Below are 21210 nucleotides of genomic sequence, written 5' to 3' on the forward strand. Positions count from 1 at the left end.
AAAAAAAAAAAAAATCAAAGCCAGGGCTGGTTGGGAGGACTGTGGCACAGGAGAAGGCAGAGGCAGGTGGCATAGCTCTGGCGCCATCATCCGGGCTGTCCGTGGTCTTTGTGGGCGGGGTGCTGGCCTCTCCCTCCCACCTGCTACCGCCCTGCAAGGCTCTGGAGCTTTGCCCTCGTACCAGGCCCTGGTCAGGAGTTGGTGATGCGGCTGCCAGCTGGCTCCTGCTCCTCTAGGCTGTTCTCTGGGTTTCAGATTTCTCTCTGCCACTCTGCTCCGCCGCACTGACTTTGCAGCATTTCCTTCCCTCGGGCCGGGGGGTCACCAGGGAAGAAAGAGACACCTGCTTGAGGGCCAAGAACAGGTCTGGGGCCCTCTGTGCATTTGGGAGCAGGAGCAGCTGTGGGAGTGGGAGAGGAAGTCAGGGGCTGGCGGTGGCCTGCAACCACTGAGAGGCCAGTCTTCCAGTGAACACTAGTGCGGGCACCTATAAACAGGGCCTTGGTCTTGGTGTGGCCGTAACTAGGGCCGCCTTGGGGAGGTGGAAAACAGTAAGGGTCCCCTCTGTGTAGGGCTGGTGTTTTGTAAGTCTGGTTTTCATTTCTGACCTCAGTTTCCCTATATGGACGACAGCCCACTAATCCTGTTGCTCGTCCGGTTAACCCTCTTCCAGGTGACACGGTAGCGTGTGATGGTGCTGTCTGTCACTGTGGCTTCTCCTTCACTGTCCTGGCCCAGATGTGGCCCTATTTGCACTACTTTTGAGGCCCGTGGTACCAGCCATGGTGTCCTTTCTTCTGTCTTCCTGCTGTCCCTACCCCAAAGCCCAGTAAGACCTGGGGCTCAGGGGGTACAGATTGTGCCAGAGGAAGCAGACACTTGTGCATTTGTGACCTGCTCAGAAGTGCCAGCTGCTCAGAATCAGGCGCAAACCAGGTGGCACAGCGGGCTTGCTCCCAGGGGCTCCGGGCATGTGCACCCCATTGCCTCACCGTGGGAGCTTCTCCTGCGAGCCCTTAGCTTTGCCGTCTGCAGAGGGGGCGCCTGCGATGGAATCTGCTCCGCAGGGCTCTTCGGGGCTGCCGTGGTTCGCATTCCATCATAACCACTACCAATAGTGGCTCTTACGAGGTGGCAGAGGCTGGCCTTCACGTGTTCTAAACATTAACTCATGCTAGGGAAACAGATGCGGCCAGGTTAAATCACTGTCCAGGTAGGAAGGAGTGGCAGTAAGTTTCAGAAGCTGTTTTGTTTCGTTTCCCCCTTTTTCAGGGCTGGTGAGCCACGACCCAGCCCACGGGTCTGTCTTTGACCCTTATGCTGACCCCTTATAAGTAGTTATTAATTGGGGTGTGGAGTCCAGTAGACATGGGCATGGGCCAAGCAGGGGGCAAGAAGAAGCAGTCATGTCTTCATGCCACTCAGCTGTCACCTGAGGCCACCAGTTCTGAGTGAAGGTCACCCAACTCGTCTACTCTTGTGGATGACACAGACCAGGTCATACAGTGAGTGCTCCAGTCTCAGCCTCTCTGGTGGCATCTCTGGTGGCTTGCCACTGCCTAGGTTCTGGGCTGCAGAATGATCCATGGCCCACGACTTTCCCAGGCATAATCCCTGTTTATAGGACTGCTCCCTACCCTGACTGCCTGGCACAGATGCAGCGCCCAGGAAGGAGGGCAAAGCATGGGCCTGTAACTTTTTTTTAAAAAAATGTATCTACATCTCACTAACAGCTAGGACTCATAGTGATCCTCCTGTTTTCAGCCCCTCTCCCCAGCGCTGGGATTACAGATGCGCACCACCATGTCCCATCATTGGCCAGTTCATTGTGCCCAGGGGGTGGGGCCAGCATGGTAAGTGGTGCCAGGGATCAAACCCTGGTCCCTGCACTTGCCTGAGCAGGCCCTCTGAACTATCTCACTGGCCCTGGATCTGGGGACATTTTCCCAGGAAACTTGAATCTGGCTCTCACTGGGCAAGAAGTGTTCACTCCCTGAGATACACAGCTGCCCGAGCGCGTCTGATCCTGTTTCCCCTTGCTTGTTTTTTCTGTGCTCTGCAGGTACCCAGCCCTTTGGAAGATGCTTATGGTAGCCGTGTGTGTGGCCCTCGTGGGCTGCCTGCAGGCCCAGGAGCTCCAGGGACACGTCTCCATCATCCTGCTGGGAGCCACGGGAGACCTGGCGAAGAAGTACTTGTGGCAGGGACTTTTCCAGCTCTACGTAGATGAGGTGGGGAAGGACCATAGTTTCAGCTTTCACGGGGCCGCTCTGACGGCCCCCAAGCAGGGCCAGGAGTTAATGGCCAAGGCCCTGGAGTCCCTCTCCTGCCCCAAGGACATGGAGCCCAGTCACTGCATGGAACTCAAGGACCAGTTCCTGCGGCTGAGCCAGTACCGCCAGCTAAAGACGGTCGAGGACTATGAGACCCTGGCCAAGGACATTGAGGCACAGGTCAAGGAGGAGGGCCTCCGGGAGACTGGCAGGATTTTCTACTTCTCTGTGCCACCTTTTGCCTATGTGGACATTGCCCGCAACATCAACAGCAGCTGTCGGCCAGGCCCGGGCTCCTGGCTGCGGGTAGTCTTTGAGAAACCCTTTGGCCACGACCACCTCTCAGCCCAGCAGCTGGCCACTGAACTTGGTAGCTTTTTCCAGGAGGAAGAGATGTATCGGGTGGACCACTACCTGGGCAAGCAGGTGAGCTGTGCCCTGGAGCCTGTAGAGCTGGGAACACAGGTGCCAGGGGACCCCATCAGCAGGGCCTGCCACCTATTGTGGGGTCAAGAGGCCCTAGGGCCCTGTGGGTGCTGAGCTCCACAATGTTCCCGCAGGTGGATAGGAAGTACAGGGGCGTGGGGAGATGGTCAGTGGGCTGCTGGTCTTTGTCTGTGGTCTAGCCCCCTGCTCCTGGTATAGCCCCATCCTCCCTGCTTCCTGGCCGGTCAGGGTTCTGACTCTGCCTGATTTCCCTGGCTTCTTTACAGAGGTGGCCTGGGAACTCTGCTAGGACCTGACCTGGCACTGTGGAGGCTGTGGGATTCAGAATTACGTCTTGTATCCACCTGCCTTTTTCAGAATCTTTTTCTTTCTGAATTCTGTTTTGAGCCAGATGACTGGTAAAGAGGTTTTGAAACTGATAGGGTGCACGAGTACCCTAAGCCCACGAAGCTCAACTGAGCCCCGAGGCAGGAGCCTGTGGCACCCATGGGAGTGACAAAACAGTGGCCACTGCACTCAGCTCAGCAGCCAAGCAAAGCAAGCATGGCACAGGCCCTCCCGGGTCCACAGGCTGCTGAGTTGGCCTCCAGGTACCCATCACCTGCACCAGACACTTTCTTTTCTATCCAACCTGGGAAGTTGCCATAGTAACAGTCCCAAAGAGTGTTCCCAGACCAAGGCCAGTCCTGGTGAGGTTTTCAATTGCTGACTTCAAAGAAGAAATATTGAATGTGTCCCTAGTGTGGCTTTTTTTTTTTTTCCTATGTTTTTGGCATTGAAGCACCTTTATTTTATTAAAAGTTGATAGTCAAAGAACATAGGCAGTTCTCAATGTGTTCTTTGTGCCTGGTAACTAGTCAGGTCATTTCCGTTTGTGCATTCCGTTTTTGTTTGTTTGTTTTGTTTGAGGCAGGGTCTTACTGTGAAGTTCAGGTTGGCCTTGCATGCTCAGCGATCCTCCTGCTTCACCCTCCTCAGTGCTAGGACTAGAGGCATGCGCCACCAAGCCTGACCCTGTGGAATCTTTGCCGGGCTATGAAACAGTGACATGTAGGAGCTCTTGGAAGAGCACGCATCTCCCGAAGCAGGCAGGCATGGCGTTGTCTGAGCCCCGGGGAGCCAGCACTTCCTGGCTACCTAACCCTAGCAAGCTGTATGTGACACTCTTTCTTCCTGGCAGGCTGTGGCTCAGATCCTGCCCTTCCGCGACCAGAACCGCAAGGCCCTAGACAGCCTCTGGAACCGGCACCATGTAGAGCGGGTGGAGGTCATCATGAAGGAGACGGTGGATGCGGAAGGTGTGTGAGTGACCCACACCCTGGTGGAGTGTGGGCCCCTGGGCTGGGCCGGGAGCTCTGGGCTGGGGCACGGTCGTCCCCTGGGCCCCCGTGTGCCTTGATCTGTAGCCAGCGGGGCCACAGGGTTCCTGCTGGCAGAGCCTGCATCGTCTTCGCTGCCTGGAGGGGCATTTGCTCGGGTAACAAGCACCTGGCATGGACACCCACACCACAGGCCGGCAGCAAGGGCTGGCCACTAACGTGACTTTTAGGCGAGAGTGGTGGCCGCCACCAGAACTGTGTGAGGGCTTTGCGCACCTCTGTGACTGCTTGGGGGAGCTTCAACCTGGGGGGTTCCCTGTTTCCTCTTACCCAGCCCCCCTGGGTGCGATGCTAGCACCGTGGCCTCCCTCATCACTGTACTGTCCTTGGTAATACCTGTCCTGTCTCTCCTCGCCAGCTATAGTTTCCACCTCAGCTGCACTGGTTAAATAGTGAAGGAACAGTGTCACCCTGGGGACAGGGGACCTAATAGGCCTGTGTCTGCCTCTACCTGGGTGACCCCGGCTGTGGCATGAGCAGATTTTGTATGAGACAACAGCTAAGGCCACCTTGAGCACTGGAATTCTGCATTATCATCATTTTTGAGCAATGACCAGATTTAAAGCATTGGTTCTTCCCCAACAATAATAAATGGTAGCTCATTTTTATTATGTTCTTCGCTTCCCTAGTCATCATATGAGGTGGGGACTATTATGGATAAGGTTTAGTGGTATGTCCAAGGTCCCCCAAGAGTGGGGATTGGACCCTTGGGGAGCAGGATGGCCCTGGCATCCAGCCTGGCACGAATGCTTGCTCCTGTTAGCACAGCATTGGCTCCAGCTTGGCCTGTGGGCACCTTCTGCATCCACAGGGGGTGGGAGCCCACAGCCTCAGACCTGGAGGGCCGGAACTTCTGTCTCCTTTCCAGCGTTCTTTTTCATTGCATTTGCCATTTGCTTCCCCACACCCTGGTTATTCATTGGCCTCCTCTCCTTTCCTCTTAAATATGTATTTAGTGCTAGAAGCTCTGCGCAGGGCTGCAGGGCTGCAGGGCTGCAGGGCAGTGTAGGCGCTACCTCTGTCCTCTGGTACCTCGCAGGTTAACAGGGGTGAGGGGCAGCTCCAGCTAGGGACTGCATTCGGCCACACTCTGAGCAGACAGGTGAGGTCCAAGGGGCCAGCACTTCCAACCTAGCCTTGAAGGACGCCTCTGGGAGGCATGAGTGGAGGTGACACTCCCACCTTTGCTGTGGCCAGCCAGCGGTCATGTCTGTACCTCTCTCTGCTGCCTGGATTGGCCCTGCCCCTGGTAAACACAGAAGGCCAGTCCTGCTCCTCCTGCCTTTCCGGCAGCAGCTTCCTGTGCTCACCAGAGGAGGGAAGGAACAGAGAAGTCTGGAGTTCTGGGGGCACTGCTGGCTCTGACCTCTGCCACCCTGTCGCTCCCTTTGTCCTTGCTACTAGGTGGCACTTGGGTTCTCAGTGGGGTGGAACCCAGGGCTTTGCTGACTGATGGGTTGTTCTGGCAGAGGTGTCTTTGGCTTTGGGAGAAAGTCAGAGGTGTGGACAGAGATGGGAAGAGCCTGGGCAGAAGCGCTGGCCCTGGCGAGTCTGTGAGGGAAGGAGCAGCCCCAGGGTGCTTCTGAGCTGCTGAATGGTGCTTCCCTAGCCACGCCCTCAGCTCCAAGGGGGCCAGGTAGCCAGGGCTCTGCTTGCCCCTGCCCATTCCTGGGTTGGCCAGCAAAGGAGAGGCTTCAGAGAGCAAATGGAGTTTGTCTTTTTCGGGGTGGGTAGACAGAGAGGCTGTGCTGAGCCTTGGGTGTTACCAGTTCAGTTGAGAGCTTGTCTGGAGGTTGTAGCAGGGAGCACTTACCCACTACTCTCTGTCCTCTATTCCCTAAGGGGTCCTCGTCCCCTTCCCCCAGTATAGCTTCAGGAGGGATGCACATGGAGCAGTGAGGGGGACGGGAACACCTGCCAGGCAGCCAGCCCAGCTGACCGAATCAACCCTGCGATCAGCGGGGTGATCAATGGGTGACGGATGTCGAAGCCACATAGCCCTCCTGGTCCAGCTGTGAGCAGGACACACATGTGCCTGCCTGAAGGTTTTGTCCCGAGATGTTGCCTGATGCAGTTTGGAGCTATGAGCCCAGCTTTTGCTGTCACCTTGTCCTGCTTTGGGCTGTGGCTCAGGCTGTGCCCTGGGGACCCCTCTGGGTGGAGGCTGGTGGTGGCTGGCAGCCAGGGCCACTGTGGTGGGCTCAGTCTGGGCTGCTCCTTCCTGGGATGATTCGAGTCTCCTCCCTGTCCCCTGCCAGGCATCCTTGGGGCCCTCACTGGCCCAGCCCAGGGAACCCTAGACTGCTCCTGTATGGAGTGTCCGGGAAGGAGCTTTCCTGGTCTGGCCTTCCCGCGGCCGCCCCTGAGAGGGACTTCTTGCTGCAAGGTCATTTGGAAGTCTTTCCCAGGCCCTACACCCACATCCAGATGGGTGACAGCGGCTTCCCCGGCTCCCTCCTCTCTGCGGGCTTTTTTTTCCTTTTGCCGCAGCCTCTGGCTGGGGAGACTGCTGCAGAGTCGGGCTGCTGCTCCACAGAGGAGGCACTGGGGGAAGAGGAGGAAGCCAGCCCTCAGTCTGGGCTTCCCGGACTCCTCCCCGCAGTCCCAGCCCCTGAGAGCCCCAGATACCTGGGACCCTGGCCAGGCTCTTCTGGGGCAGTAGCGTGGGCCATTGGTGTGACCTTGACCTATATGTGGCGGCGACCCTAGCTTGCAGAAAAGGTTCTGCAGATGGAGGAGCCAGGTCTTTCCTGGCAGAGGCCCCCTGCCCCCGCTCTGTGCTGCCACACTTTGTCCCCTGGTCAGAAGCTTCCCCCTTCCCTGCTTTTTTTTTTTAGGTGGGAGACTTCCCAAGGATGTCCCAGCTGAGGAGGGTTCCTGTCCCCACACTGGGGAGAGGAGCAAGATCCACAGTTACCTCTGAGCACTGGGGTGACTGCCCCGTGCCCCTCACCCAGGGACATAGGGATGGAGGCAGCAGACCCTGCAGGTCCACACCAGCTGTCCCACCCTCGCCCGCGAGCCAGGAGGAGCCACTCCGCAGGGCCCGCTCCTCCCCGGCCCATCTGCTGCTATGTCTGTGGGCAAGAGGGGCAGTGCGGCAGCCCGCGCCCCTCCCCTCAACCGGCCTCATCCCTCCTATTGTTAGTGACCCCAGAAGGTATTGCAGCTGGCTTTTGGTTGTTTTTCTTTTCTTTTGTAAGTAGCTGTTTTTATTGGGAAGGCCTAGATCTCTTACAGCAGGACAGCTGAGGCGCTGACCTCCTGCTGTGCCTTGCTCTGAGGTGGAGAACCCCCACCACCTCTGCCTCCCAGGAGATTTGGAGGATTAAATGGGATAGCTGGGGAACTTCTTTACAAATGGAAATGTCCTCCTTCCAAGTTTGCAAGCAGAGACACCTAAATGCTCTTACCTTGGCTGTGTTTTAAGAGGCGGATGGCTTAGGGTGTCGCCTCTAATTGTTGTCCAGCTGATATGTCCTCTTAACCAAATTTTTCTCCCTCCCATACACACACATGTATGTGTTTAATCTTCACACACTGACAGTCAGCTTAATACTTTCACTAGCTCACTACTTTGCTTCAGTTTTATTTATGCCCCGGAATAAATTCTCTAATTTATTCTGTCATAGAAACTCTGTTTTGGTGGTTTCTAGTTTTTGCTATTTTAAGTAGTGTTTTTCTCAGTTTTGTAAAAATTGAGATAAAATTCACAGGCCATAAACATCCACACTTTAAAATAGAAGACTCAGTGTTTTTTGGTATATTTACAAAATTGTGCCGCCAGTAGCTAATTTACATTTATGAGCATTAAAATGTAGTTTTGTCCCCAAGCACATTCTTGCCGTGGAGTCAGTGGGACAGAGGGTGGTGGCAGTGGGAACACTCTCCCAGATGTTCTCCCACCCTGTGGTGTGACCAAGGGGCCCCTGCCCTGTGGCTCTGGGACCTCCAACCAATCTGGACTCAGGTTCACAGAGTCTCTGTCTAAACTGCTCAGGCCTTTTTCTGCCCTTTTTTTTTTTTAATTTTTAAAATATCTGTTTATGTATTTACTTATTTATTTGGTACAGAGTCTTGCTATACAGCGTGGACTCATAGTGGTCCTTTTGCTTCAGCTTCCCCAGGGCTGGGATTACAGGCATGTACCACCATGCCCAGTTTTGGTGGCCCACATGGTATGCCCAGGGGTTCCTGGGCTGGCACAGCATGCAGTACTGGGGATCCAACCTGGGTCTTTGCACTTGCCAGGCAGGTGCTTAGACCGCGGAGCTCTCTGCCCAGCTCCTTTTGTTCTGTTTAAATACTGCTGGGCTTTCACCCGCAACCTTCAACCTAGGAAAGTAAACTAGGGGCTGATGTAGATCAATGTTAGGAAAAAATAAGTCCAGAGGACTGGCAGTGACCAGAACACAGTGGCTGTGTTCGCTGCCCCTGTGACCTGGTCCTTGCCCTGCCTGGCCCCCTACTCACTCTGCACTTACAAGAGGAGCACAAGGTGGGGCAGAACCATAGCCCATAGACTGCGCTGAACACAGGCGCTCGGTTTTGCTCCACGCAGCGGGTAACAAACACCGGCTTTTCCCAGCAGGAGGGACTCAGGCTAAAAATAGCAGAGGGCCACTGGGGGCTGCGCTAAATTAATGAATAGTAAGCAGATAGCAGGGCTTTTAAGGACTTAGTTGCATTCTCTGCATTTAAAACGCATCTGTTTTTAAAGCTCTAACTGTCCTCTTTATGCTGATTATGTAAAAAAAAATTTGTTTGGAGTGGTGGCTTAGGTGGATTGGTGGCTGTTTCTTTCTTCCTTTTTTTCCTTTCAGTCCTGGGGATCAAAGCCAGGACCATGTGCCTGTGTGGCAAGTGGTGTGCTCTGAGCTGCACCCTGCGACTGGCCCATTACCCCAGTGGGTAGCAGCTCCAGCGCTCTCACCATGGAGGGTATTTCAGACTTGGCAGGATGCGGTTCACGCTCACCTTTGGTGTTTTCTGCAAGCCCCGGTCTTGACCTTTGAGGCTCCTTTAGCCAGCTTCATCCCCGATTCCGTCAGTGGAACTGACGTCATTGTACTTTTCTCATGGGATGTCAGCCACTCTTCCTGACTGTTGTTGGGTGGTGTCTGGGGCTGAACCCAGGGTCTCGTGCACGCTCCGCAAGCGTCGGACCTCGGGCTGCATCCCCAGGGCATCTTCTTCTCCTGAGCTTTATTTCCAGTGGTCAGTGTTCCCTGGGTTGCCTGGCTGGTAGCCTCGCCCCAGCCGATAATCATAAAGTACCAGCTGGTTTCTGTGTGCAGGAGCCCTGTCCAGCCCCATGTGGATGTTAACTCTCATGGCGACACCCCAAGAATTGCAGTAGCTGCTCCATTTCTGGGTGTGTGGCTGTGAGACGCAGGCCAGCTGCTCAGGGATGGCTCCAGCCTATGCTGCGTCGGGAGTCTGTGTTGAGCTCGTGGCTCCAGCCCATCCCTGAGCGGATCTTCCTCGTCCACTAAACAGTGCCTGCGCCTCCCAGGTCTGCCGCTGCTCTGGCCTCTGTCCCTCCCTTTGAGGGCAGCAAGTGCTGTCTCATTGGTTTCTTAACCCCAGCCCCACCACTGTGCCATTGCAGGTAGCTGAGGCTCCGTGGCCACCTGCTTTCTGGTGGCTCCACCTCCCTGCTCTTAGAACTTCTTAAACACTGGACTGTATGAGTCACCCACTGAAATAATCCAGGGACTTTCGTGTATTCACAGCTGTCCTTCCATCACTAGAATCCATTTTAGAACGTGTTTGTCATCCTTTAAATAAGCTGGCCTGACCCCTCAGCTGTTGTCCCCCAAATTCCTCAGCCCTGGCCCCCGACAGCTCCCCATCCGCATTCTGTCTCTCAATTTGCTTATTCTAGACATTTCCTATATGGATCGAGAGATATGCAGGCTTGGCCTTTGGCTGATGTCACTTAGCATATTTTCTTTTTTTAAAATTTATGTGTGTGTGTGTGTGTGTGTGTGTGTGTGTGTGTGTGTGTGTGGCCAGCTCAGCCCACCAGGGGGCGGGGCTGGCTGGCATATGGTGCTGGGGGATTGAACCGCGGTCTCTGTGCTTTGCTAAGCTTGTTCTAAATAGGTGCTTTAGACCACTGAGCCATCTCACCAGCCCCACTTAGCATATTTTCAAAGCACATCCATGCTATAGTGTGCGTCAGTAGTTCACATCTTTTTTTTATTTTTGAACTGGAATTTGAACTCAAGACTTTATCCCTGGCCCCTTTAATGTTGGTTTGTTTTTTTTTTAAATCATTGAATAATACTTTTTTTAAAAAAATGTATTTGGTACAGGGTCTTGCTACACAGTTCAGACTCATAGTGACCCTCTTGTTTTAGCCTTCTTAGAGCTGGGATTATAGGTATGTGCCACCATGCCTGGTCTCAGTGGCCAGCTCAGCATGCCTGGCATGGTATGCAGTACCAGGGATTGAACCTGGGTCCTTGGGCTTTCCCGGCAGTTGCATAGACCGCTGGGTTATCTCTCTGGCCCTCATTGCATGATATTTTATGGTGTAGATATACATGTGCAGCATTGTTTGCCTGAAGAGCACGTGAGCAAAAGTGTTCTGGATTTCTTTGTTGGGTCTTGGAATGCTTGCGTATATGTAACGAGATGTCTTGGGGGTGAGCCCCCAAAATAAACTAACAGAATTGACTGGTACCTCATAAACATGAACCAGTGGAAGTTTTTTTGGCTTTTGCCAGCCAGGCCACTATGTCATCCCCAAGCCACCCACATGGATGTCTGCTACTCACCTTTACCTGGCCTGGATGAGGCCTGGGGCAGAGTCACGCACATACAATGCTCCAAGGCTCAGTATTCAAAAGAAAAATCTGAGTTACTCACACACATTTACAATTGAACAAAGGCTGTGGCCAGGTAGAGCACTGTCTGGTGTGAGTGAGGCCCTGGGTTCCAGCACCAACACCTCAGGGAAGGAAGAAAATGAACAACTGTCCCAGAAATCTGTCATTCATGTCCTGCTGATGTGGTCCCTTGGGTTGCGAGGTGCTTGGGGCTGCAGCTGAGGCAAGCTTTAACTCTGAGCCCTGGGGACAGATCCTCACCCTTGTACCTGCTGTTGTAGTGGGACCTCTGATCTTTGATCTTTGACCCTGACCTTCCTTCCAGCCTGCCAGCTTCTCCTCCCACCCCCCACCTCCAAGTCTGGAACAGCTCATGGTGTCCAGCCTCAAGCCAAGGTTAATATTGGGAGGTATTTTGAGACCCTGGAGCCGAATCTTCCTGGGTTTGAATCTCAAAATCTTTACCTGCTTACTGGCTGTGTGACTTGGGGCACATGTCCACCCTTTCCAAACCTTCACTTCTTTATATTTCCAAGTGGGGGCAAGGGTGGGATGTGCTTATGTGTTGCTATTGTGAGGAATGTGTGGGCTGAGAGTCACATACTGGTTTTTTGTTTGTTGGGTTTTTCTACTTTTTTTTGATATGGGGTCTTACTACACAGTTTGGATTTGTGGTGATCCTCCTGTTTCAGCCCTCCCTGGCACTGGGATTACAGGAGTACACCACAATGCCCAGTTTCAGCAGCCAGCACGGTGCTCCCGGGGTTCTGATGCCCATACAGCATGCAGGACCAGGGATCGAACTCAGGACCTTGTGCTGGCCAGGCAGGCGCTTATGCCACTGAGCTATCACTCCAGCCCCTCCACTTTTTTTTTTTATTAATATGCATTTAAGCACATCCAGAGCACAGCTGTTGTGAGGAGCTGGTCCACGTGCTTGGCTGTCTGTTCTTCTTTCTCTCCCTTCATGTGCTAGTGTTGCCCCTGCCGTGATGTCTGCTCAGCAGTGTTGTAAGGGTGGAAGACTGATACTGGGGGTGGGGCGGGGGCCACTCTGTTGCTTTGGGCCCCTTGGTTGGTACAGGAGGGCTGACTGTCCCGCACATCTCGGGGCTCCGAGTCCATGACTAGGGCCATGTCTTCACACTCTGGTAAAGAGCAAAGCAGCCGGGCCGTCTGGGGAGCAGGCTGCAGCCCCATTTCTCACCCACGGTGCTGGTGCCTCTGCTGGGCATGGGGCACAGGGCTGAATTCAGGGCAGTTGTTCTGCCGACCAGGCCCAGTCCTGTCCCCATGCCCCCAAGTGGCTGATCCGAGGGTCAGGGAAGGTGCTAAGGACCCAGGTGGCCCCTCTGAGCAGTGCACTGGACCTTCAGGTCCCAGGGGCCTCCTCTCTGTCTGAATTAAGCATCGCCTGGGAAGCCGGTGCAGGAGTGCGGAGCATGCGCATGTGCGGAGCCGCGTGTGATCTGCGCCTGGCTCCCGCCGGCTGCTCATGTTTGCTTCTTCCTTCACTTGGCAATGCCCTGAGGGAGCCTAGGCCTCCACAGGCCAGGCAGGTGCCGGCGTGGAGCCGCATCTCCAGCCCCCGGCCCCTCTTACACAGATCTTCGACCCCTTCTGAGCCTTGCTCCCTGCATTCGGTTTCCTCTCCTTTCTGAGGCCCAATTTCCTCTTTCTGTCTACGCCTGGTTCCTTAATTGCCCGCTGTTTAATGTTGCTGAAGAGTCTCGTGCAGTCAGTGCCCAGGTACAGATCTTTCTGTCTCTCTTGACCTGTTGTCCCCTCTGGTACTGGGAACCAAACCATGCTAGGCGGTCACCGTTCTCCTGAGCTCCGTGCTGCACCTGGCCTTTTTCTGTGTACCTTACCGTCTCCACCAGTGTCTGTCTTCTGCGCACTAACTTGGCCGGCTCTTTAAGTCTTACTGTACCCCAGGGGTCATGCCTCATGGCATTACGTGAGCGTGTGTGTGAGAATCTGTTCTCCCTGCTATCCGCCTTAGGAATGCTGCTCTGGGTTAGGTGTCAGGAATGCGTTGGCACTGCCCACCCTGGCTGTCCCTTTGGGTGCAGGGAAGAGGGATGGTCAGATGGGCTGGGAGAAGAGGGGCCTACAGGAGGGTCTGGACCTCAAGGGGGTGTGGACATCAGCTGGTGAAAAGGCTGCTGTCATGTGGAAATAGCACGTGATTGTGGCAGACAGTGGCTCCTCTGCCTTGGTGTCAGCGCTCCTGGTGGGCGACACGGGGACCAGGCTGAGTGTCTGCAGCGGTGCTGCCCTGTGGGAGCTGGCGTGTGTCTGAGTCCCAGGGTCCCACAGTGCTGTTTGTATTGCTGTGGACTCCACAGCTTGCAGGCATTGCCTTGGAGAAGAGCATGTGGTGTGGTGGCCCCACTGTCCCAGCCCTGATCGTTTGGCTCCTTCCTCTCAGCAGAGCAGGGTTGAGCAGGCGGCTGCCGTGTGCAGCACAGCATGTGGCAGGGGCTCTGTGTACCTGTGGCGGTGGGCCCCTGAGTCTCTGTGCTGGGCTGTGCCGCGCTCCTCCAGCGGCCCATCACCCTGTCGAGGTCTGCTGGGATTTCATTTCCTGCCTGTTTTCCCTCCCTCCCACTCCCGCATGTTCCCCGGCACAAGTGTACGCGGGTCTCAGGTGGCCTTCGTTCGCCTCCTCAATGGCAGGATACAGAAGCTGGAGCCAAGTCACTTGAGATCCCATACCAGGCAGTGGCAGTGGGTCCTGGCACCCAGCTGTCCCTGCAATGCCTGCGCTGACCCCTGTGGCCGTGGTGAGGTTGGGCACCATCTGCCAGTGCTGTCTGGAGGAGATCCTTCGCACACTGATCCCTGAGAGGTCAAGGCACCTGACACTGTCTCTGGGGACATTCTTATGCAGGGTGGTGGCCCCATGGCTCCCGTACTTATTCTGTGGTTTGTTTGGCTCCCCCACCACCTGGCTCTGGGCTTCCAGGGCTGCGGATGCCAAGACAAGTGTGTCAAGTGGGCGTTTTGTGGCACCTCAGGGGCCCTCTTGATGCTGCCCCTCTCTCCCAGGTCGCATCAGCTTCTATGAGGAGTATGGCGTCATCCGTGACATCCTGCAGAACCACCTGACCGAGATCCTCACGCTGGTGGCCATGGAGCTGCCCCATGACGTCAGCAGCTCCGCAGCCGTGCTGCAGCACAAGCTCCAGGCCTTCCGCGCCCTGCGGGGCCTGCACAGGGGCAGCGCCGTCCTGGGCCAGTACCAGGCCTACAGCGCACAGGCACGCAGAGAGCTGCAGAGGCCCGAGAGCTTCCACAGCCTCACACCCACCTTTGCAGGTGCGCTTCCCGTGGACCACTGGGGTGCGGGCTGCCAGCGGTTGCAGCTGTCCAGTCCAGCCCCTTTGCTTCTGGGCAGAGAAGCTGGAGATGGGATTGGCAGGAGGGTGCTCAGGGCATGGTCACCTTCCTTGGGCCCGATGGTCATTGCAGCGTATGAGGCGCTTGTTGGCGCTCACAGGGCAACTGGCCTCACATTGGGGATCTCAATCTGCCTTGGTGCTGGCCAAGCCCGGGAGGCTCCCTGGAGGTTTCTGGCTGCTAAGATAGACCAGGCTGCCCACACTGGGCTTTTTTCCTTAACCTTGCAGTCCATGTAGCCCTCCTAAGTAGGTGCAAACTGGCTAGTTACAGGTCAAGACCTTGTGGGCAGATGCCTCCAGGGCCACCTTCCAGATGGTTCTGGGAGTTCAGTGAGCTCTAGCAGAGGGTAGTGACCACTTGCAAGAGCAGCAGTTGTCCACAGAGCTGTGGGAGGTGCCAGCTGCCTCAGACCTCGTGCACAGACCCACAAGGCAGAGGCCAGTGTCACCTCCTCGTATAGGTGAGGAGATAGGAGGCTCCCTGAAGCCATGACACTAAGCCAGGCTCTTAGCACCATCACACACACACACACACACACACACACACACACACACTGATTTGCACACACATGTGCTCACCCATGCCCCTTGCCATCTCCTGGCCCACACCTGACCTTCATTTGAGTGTGGTGGGCCCTCTAAGCAGGAGGGGAGCACCTGTTCCCGTTGGACTCCCTATCCCCCAAGTGTCAGGATCCCCACCTGTTTTCCCAGCATGGGATAGCTCTGGCTGGAGTAGGATCCTCAGGGACCTGGGGAATCTGGTGTCCCTGCTGCAGGTGGTCCTGGAGGTTGGTTTCAGAACACCAGGTGGGAAGAGGGGATACCAAAGATGGGCTAGAGTCTGGGGTCACCAGGCAGGGCTCTGTGGAGGCCTTGGGGTGCAGTGGGCTGGGCCTCACCTTCTGTTCTTTCCTTGCACCAGGTGTCCTTGTGCACATTGACAACCTGCGCTGGGAGGGCGTGCCCTTCATCCTGATGTCCGGCAAGGCCCTGGATGAGAGAGTGGGCTACGTTCGGATCCTGTTCAAGAACAGGGCATTCTGTGTGCATCGCGAGGGGCACTGGGCCCCAGAGCAGAGCCAGTGTCTGCCCCGGCAGATCATCTTCCACATCGGGCACGGTGAGCTGGGTCATCCTGCCATCCTGGTCAGCCGGAACCTGTTCAGGCCATCTGTGCCCGCGCATGGCTGGATGGAGCTGCAAGAGCGGCCTGGGCTCCAGGTTTTCGGCCGTCCCCTGTCCGATTTCTATGCCTATAGCCCTGTAAAGGAGCGAGACGCCTACTCCATCCTCCTGTCCCATATCTTCCATTGCCGGAAGGAGTCTTTCATCACCACAGAGAACTTGCTGGCCTCCTGGGTCTTCTGGACCCCATTGCTAGACAGCCTGGCCCACGAGGTCCCACGCCTCTACCCAGGGGGAGCGGAGACTGGCCACCTGCTGGACCTAGAGTTTAATGGCGGCCACCTGACCTTCTCCCAGCAGCAGCCTGAGCAGCTGGTGCCAGGGCCAGGGTCAGCCCCGAAGCCCAGTGACTTCCGGGTCCTCGGGACCAGGTACCGAGAGAGCCCGCTGATCTCAGCCTGGCCAGAGGAACTGATCTCCAAGCTGGCCAGTGACATCGAGGCCACTGCTGTGCAGGCCGTGCGGCGCTTTGGCAAGTTCCACCTGGCTCTGTCGGGTGGCTCGAGCCCCATCGCTCTGTTCCAGCAGCTGGCCATGGGCCACTACAGCTTCCCCTGGGCCCACACACACCTGTGGCTGGTTGACGAGCGCTGTGTCCCTCTGTCAGATCCCGACTCCAACTTCCAGGGCCTGCAGTCTCACCTGCTGCAGCACATCCGCGTGCCCTACTACAACATCCACCCCATGCCTGTGCACCTGCACCAGCGGCTGTGTGCTGAAGAGGACCAGGGTGCCCAGACTTACGCTGGCGAGATCTCAGCTCTGGTGGCCAACAGCAGCTTTGACCTGGTGCTGCTGGGCATGGGCACTGACGGGCACACGGCCTCCCTCTTCCCACAGTCGCCCACGGGCCTGGATGGCGAGCAGCTGGTGGTACTGACCCAGAGCCCCTCCAGGCCTTACCAGCGCATGAGCCTCAGCCTACCGCTCATCAACCGGGCCAAGAAGGTGGCCGTCCTGGTCATGGGCCGGACAAAGCGTGAGATTACCATGCTAGTGAGCCGCGTGGGCCATGAGCCCAAGAAGTGGCCTATCTCAGGTGTGCTGCCAAGCTCTGGCCAGCTGGTTTGGTACATGGACTACGAGGCCTTCCTGGGATGACCGGGCATCCTTGCCCTGATCACTCCTGGGCCTTTTAACCTGCCGTCCTCCCTCCCTCTGAATGCCCCACCTGCCCTGTGTGTTCCTGCTCTCTGGAAGCTGAGATGAGGCCCAGAGAGGAGAGGACAAAGCCCTGTCCCAGCCCCTTGGACGGTCACTCACACCTGGTATTAGGGGAAAGATGCAGGGGCAGGGAGATAGAGACCCTGCTCTGGGTCAGGAGAGAAAGTTTAAGAAAGGCTCTCATGGGATCCACCAGCAAAATAAGCCTGGAGCGGCCTGGGGGTAGCAGGAGAGCCCTTGCCCTGAGCTACTGTGAGCCCCTGGGGTCCATCCCCAGCACTGCCAAAAACACACATTGAGAAAAGAAAGCTACGAACTGTCTCTGCGGAAAAGGGGGACCTGGGTTGGTGGCGAGAAGGGTACAGAGGGCCTCATGGGTGTGGTGCCTTGGGCCAACCCCGAGCCACTCAGCACTGCCTCAGGTTCAGCCCACCCTTGGGTCCTTTCCTAGGCAGCTCCCCTAGGAAGCTGTCCTCTGGCCCTTTCCTGTTCCTTGCTGTCCCCCTCCCCCCGCCTGTCCTAATGCAGAGAGGTAACTGAGATATCAGAAAGTCTCCAGACTACTGTTGGGGGCTCTTTTGCTCCCCTGAGGGCTGCTCCCCGGCTTCTCCACCTGTTCAGGGTTCCCTGACTTCTGGAAGCCAGAGGCTAACATTACCTGTTTTTCTGAACCCCTTGGCGGAGGCTCTGAAATTCCTTTTAAGGAAGCCAACAACAAAAAACAGAACTCCCAAGACTCAGGGCTTTGAATGGTTGAGTCCAGTCTCTGTGTGACGGTCCCCTGAGCTGTCTGGCCATGGAGGCCCAGTGTCTTGCGGAGTTTTTATTTGGTGGGGAGAGACCACTCGGCATTATTTGCACTTCCTTCTAGGCCATGCGTTGAAATCAGTTCTCTCTTTCCCTTGGGGACTGGTGCGGGGGGCCTAGCCAGACCTCCATAGGAAAGGCAGCCTTGTTCAAATTCTGCTTACCTCTCCCCCAGCGGCCTGGGGTGCCAGGACAGACATTCCTATACTAAGAAAGCTCCGCCTAGCAGAGCCAAAGCCCTGGTTGGGGAGCTGACACAGGTGATATCTGGGAAGTTCTACATCCAGCCACCCGAGGGCGCCCACACACTGCCACAGGACCAACTGTGCCTTACCTGTCCTTCCAGGTCAGCCCGCTAGGGTCCTTGGTCCCAGCGCTTGCCCATCTGTTCTTTAGGAACAAATTTCGTTGGTAGTGATGCCAGGATTGCTGTAGAAGGAAGGGTGGACAGGCATCGTGTCACGATTTCTGAATAATACTGAGTCACCGATGGCCCGAGCCTCAGAGGGTCCGTTTTCATGCAGAGAACCCTTGTTGCTTCTCCATCCTGGGTCGGGAGCAGAGGGGTCCAGATCCGGATGGAAGCATCTGGCAGGTGCCCTTATGGACCACGGTGTGCAGCGAGAAAGATGCTTCGTGCTACCCGTCAGTCACATCTGCCCACAAATCTGTGTCTTAAGCCAAGCTTCACAAAGGAGTTCTTCCTCTTCACATCTATTTGATTTCTTTCTTTTTTTTCTTTTCTTTTTTTTTTTTGCAGAACCAAGGTTTGAACTCAGGTCCTTTCGCTTGCCAGGCAAGTGCCTATTCCACTGAGCTATCTCCCTGCCCCTCCTCTTCACATCTGGATTCCCTTGATAGTCTATTTTTCATTTAAAAATGCTGCTTGCAACCCACTAAAGTGAGTTGGGACAGGGTTGGAAAAATAACCCTTGTCCAGCTTTCTAATCTGGTCTGGTGGCTGAGCCCCTCACCCCAACCTGTTGGCTTCTGAGTCTGCCCACAGAAATGCGGGGGTCTGGGTGTTGGTCTTGGGTCTGCTGGGCTGGCAAGGACTTGGATGCCCAGGTAGGGGAGGTGCACCATGTATGGCCCACCTGTGCACTGCAGCAAACAGCCAGGGGATCTCTTCCGGGGCCCAGGCCTGTGTGCAGCACACTGTCCCCACTGTGATGGGGGACGAGTCAGGGGCCTTCTGGAGAGCTCAATTCTGATTTTGGACCTGGAGGCAAATTGCCTGTTAACTGTGAGTAAAATGGTTTCACCTTGTTGATTTTCCCCCCAAATCAACACTTTTCACTTTTTCCCCCTCTGGCCCCAAATTAGCAGCATAATGAGAGCTTCCCTTGGCCTGGACGGAAGGTAATTCCTGCACTTCTGAGTGGCCCCAGGGAGGGCTCTTGGCTGGTGCTGGCAGGGTGGGGCCCCCCTGGGAGTTGCCTCGCTTCCCTGGAATCCTTCCTGCCTCTCTCCAGCCTGGTAGGATGGAGCAAGGGAGGGGAGCTTCCGGTGAGCCTCATGCGCTCTGCCTAGATGCAGCTTTTAGGCAGAACGACTTTTCCCCCTGCCAACCGTGTGCAGCCCCGTGGCTGCCCCGCCTGGTTACATTTTGTTGTATGCTGTGGGAATGCCTTCCTGTAGGCCTTGGGTCCGCAGAAAGTGTGCAAACAGGACACAGGCAGAAGGCTCCAGGGGGTCCGGATTCCCCCAGTCCCCACCCTGCCTGCCACCAGACGCTGCTCTCTGCAGGGAATTCTGCTCCGCACAGCTGTCAGGGCAAGCAGGGTGTCCTGACAGAGATGAGATAGGACAAGGAATTGTGCGGGACCCAGGACATCTGGGGACACCTGAAGAACACTCTGCCCACTAAGGTTTGAGACAGCCAGGGAACTTTGTCCCCAGGTGTTTATCAGAATCTTCCCGCCAGATGTCCCTGTCCTCTCTCCATCCTTGTATGAGAGCCACACTTCTCTTTGCTCCCTGAGAAGGGAGGTCTTTCAGCCTCTGCCTGCCTGCAGCAGGCATGATGAATTCCACGCCATGTTGCTTTCACCACAGCAGGGGAGAAGTGGGTCCCCAGCCCCGTGAGTTGTGGCGGGGAAGGCTGCAGATGAGCGGGGCTTGGTGGGGTCAGGGGTGGTGGCCATGCAGTGACTCACCCTGAAGGGAGACCACAGAGGGGTCTGAATGCCTGCTGCCTCCAGATGTGGCCCAGGAGGGTCTGCAGACCCTGGCAAGAGTGGGTGATGTTTGAAGCGACATCAGTGGCTCTAACGGGGGCATCGTCAGCCTGAAAGGCCACCTAAGCCGGGGCAGGCAGGACACCTTGCCGGTGCTGCGTGGCCAGATGCTTTCATTCAGGGGAGGCGGCAGGAGCCCGAGGCAGTGGGCATCCACAGAAGACCGCAAGAAGGTCTTCCAGAATGTCATATCCCTGGTCTTGGCCAGCACATGAGGTGGGGGACAGCGAGAGATTGCAAGGATGCCAGCTTGCCACCACCAGCTGCAGACAGAAGCAGTGGGGACCTGGGGACACCTTCTGAGATCAAGCAAGCTGTCTGGGCAGTGACTGCTCGTGCATGGCAGGAAAGGCCCTGATGGGCTGGTAACCAAACCCCCTTGCCTCAGTTTCCCTGGGTGTCATGCTGATAGCAGTCTCCTCCCAGCTCTGTCTGTGGGGCATAGCCCAGTGGCACTGTCCCCAGAGCCCACACATAAGGGAGGAGCTGTGGCCCCCTGAGAAGGTCAAGGGTCCTGTTGCCTCCTGGGGGGCATCTTCACTCTCAGCTCCACACCAGGTAGCTGGGGTGTGGGTGACTGTCGGGGAGTGAGGAGTGGAGCAGTGGCCTCTAACCCCTGTCTGCAGCTGGTGTGGGCCAGGAGTTTTCTCAGACAGGGAAACTCCCGGTTTTTATGAAAATGTAGGTACCTAAAATGTTAAGAGCCTGAGAACAGATGCCTTTTTAAAACAGTTTTTAAAATGCCTTTTTGTATGTCAAAGGTAACATTTATTTTTTTGCACAATAAAACTGTTTTGCCAAAAGCTGCGCTCTGGCTGGTTATTCCTTTGGGAACCAGAGTGCAGTGGGGCACAGGCCTGGGCTCCGCTGTTGTCCTGGAAGTGGGGGAGTGGGGAGTCCAAGGAGCTCCCCCCACATCCCCACAGACCCCTGGACCGCAAATCGATCACCTTGAAGATACCAGAGGGAGATGGGGTATCTTTCAGCACCAGGGCCATTGTCAGATTGAACTTGGGCACAGGAGAGGTCGCAGTCTTGCAGGAGTAGGGGACCTGCTATCTCTCATAAAGGTTTAGAGACCTCAGGAGGAGGTCGCAGAGCCCCAGCCTCAGCAGGGACCTGAGCCCAAGTGTGTGGGAGAAGTCCCAGCTGCAGCTGGGGCTGCAGGTGAGGTAGTGGGCACTGTGGGCAGCAAAAGCTGAGAGCAGCAGCCGAAGGGTCACCCTGTGGGCTGAGGCCCTCCTGGGAATGGGAGCCAGTGCCCTTTCAGAAAGCTGCCAAGCTGGGGGCAACGGAACAGCCCCTTGGTTCTGAATGAGGTCTCGTGGCTGCCACCTGAAACCAGTGTCCCAGTGAGTACCCCGGAGGGGGCACTGGAGGGCCACCCTTTGCTGAGCCTTGTCATGCTTTCACAGGAATGGGCCGAGTGAGCCAGGCTGCTCAGGACGCTGAGTCTGAGCAGCTGGGGT

The 21210-nt window shown here is 56.1% G+C and overlaps 1 protein-coding gene across 4 annotated transcripts in view; it reads left to right on the forward strand.

Annotated features, from left to right (window-relative positions):
- Window positions 1-18212, forward strand: part of LOC101567262 (GDH/6PGL endoplasmic bifunctional protein) — a 24556-nt gene extending 6344 nt beyond the window's left edge. For 2 of the 4 annotated variants that reach the window (XM_023699527.1, XM_004639634.3), the window contains exons 2-5: window positions 2063-2699; window positions 3901-4018; window positions 13990-14259; window positions 15268-18212. In XM_023699527.1, the coding sequence (XP_023555295.1) occupies window positions 2063-2699; window positions 3901-4018; window positions 13990-14259; window positions 15268-16631 (2389 nt within the window). In that variant the 3' untranslated portion in view covers window positions 16632-18212. Of the gene's footprint in view, window positions 1-1834; window positions 1854-2060; window positions 2700-3900; window positions 4019-13989; window positions 14260-15267 lie in introns of those variants that run through there. The other 2 variants (XM_023699529.1, XM_023699528.1) reach the window with 2 other exon arrangements.
- Window positions 18213-21210: the final 2998 nt, after the last annotated feature.

Source organism: Octodon degus, unplaced genomic scaffold, assembly GCF_000260255.1.
Source record: "Octodon degus isolate 3935 unplaced genomic scaffold, OctDeg1.0 scaffold00113, whole genome shotgun sequence".
Classification (NCBI taxonomy): domain Eukaryota; kingdom Metazoa; phylum Chordata; class Mammalia; order Rodentia; family Octodontidae; genus Octodon; species Octodon degus.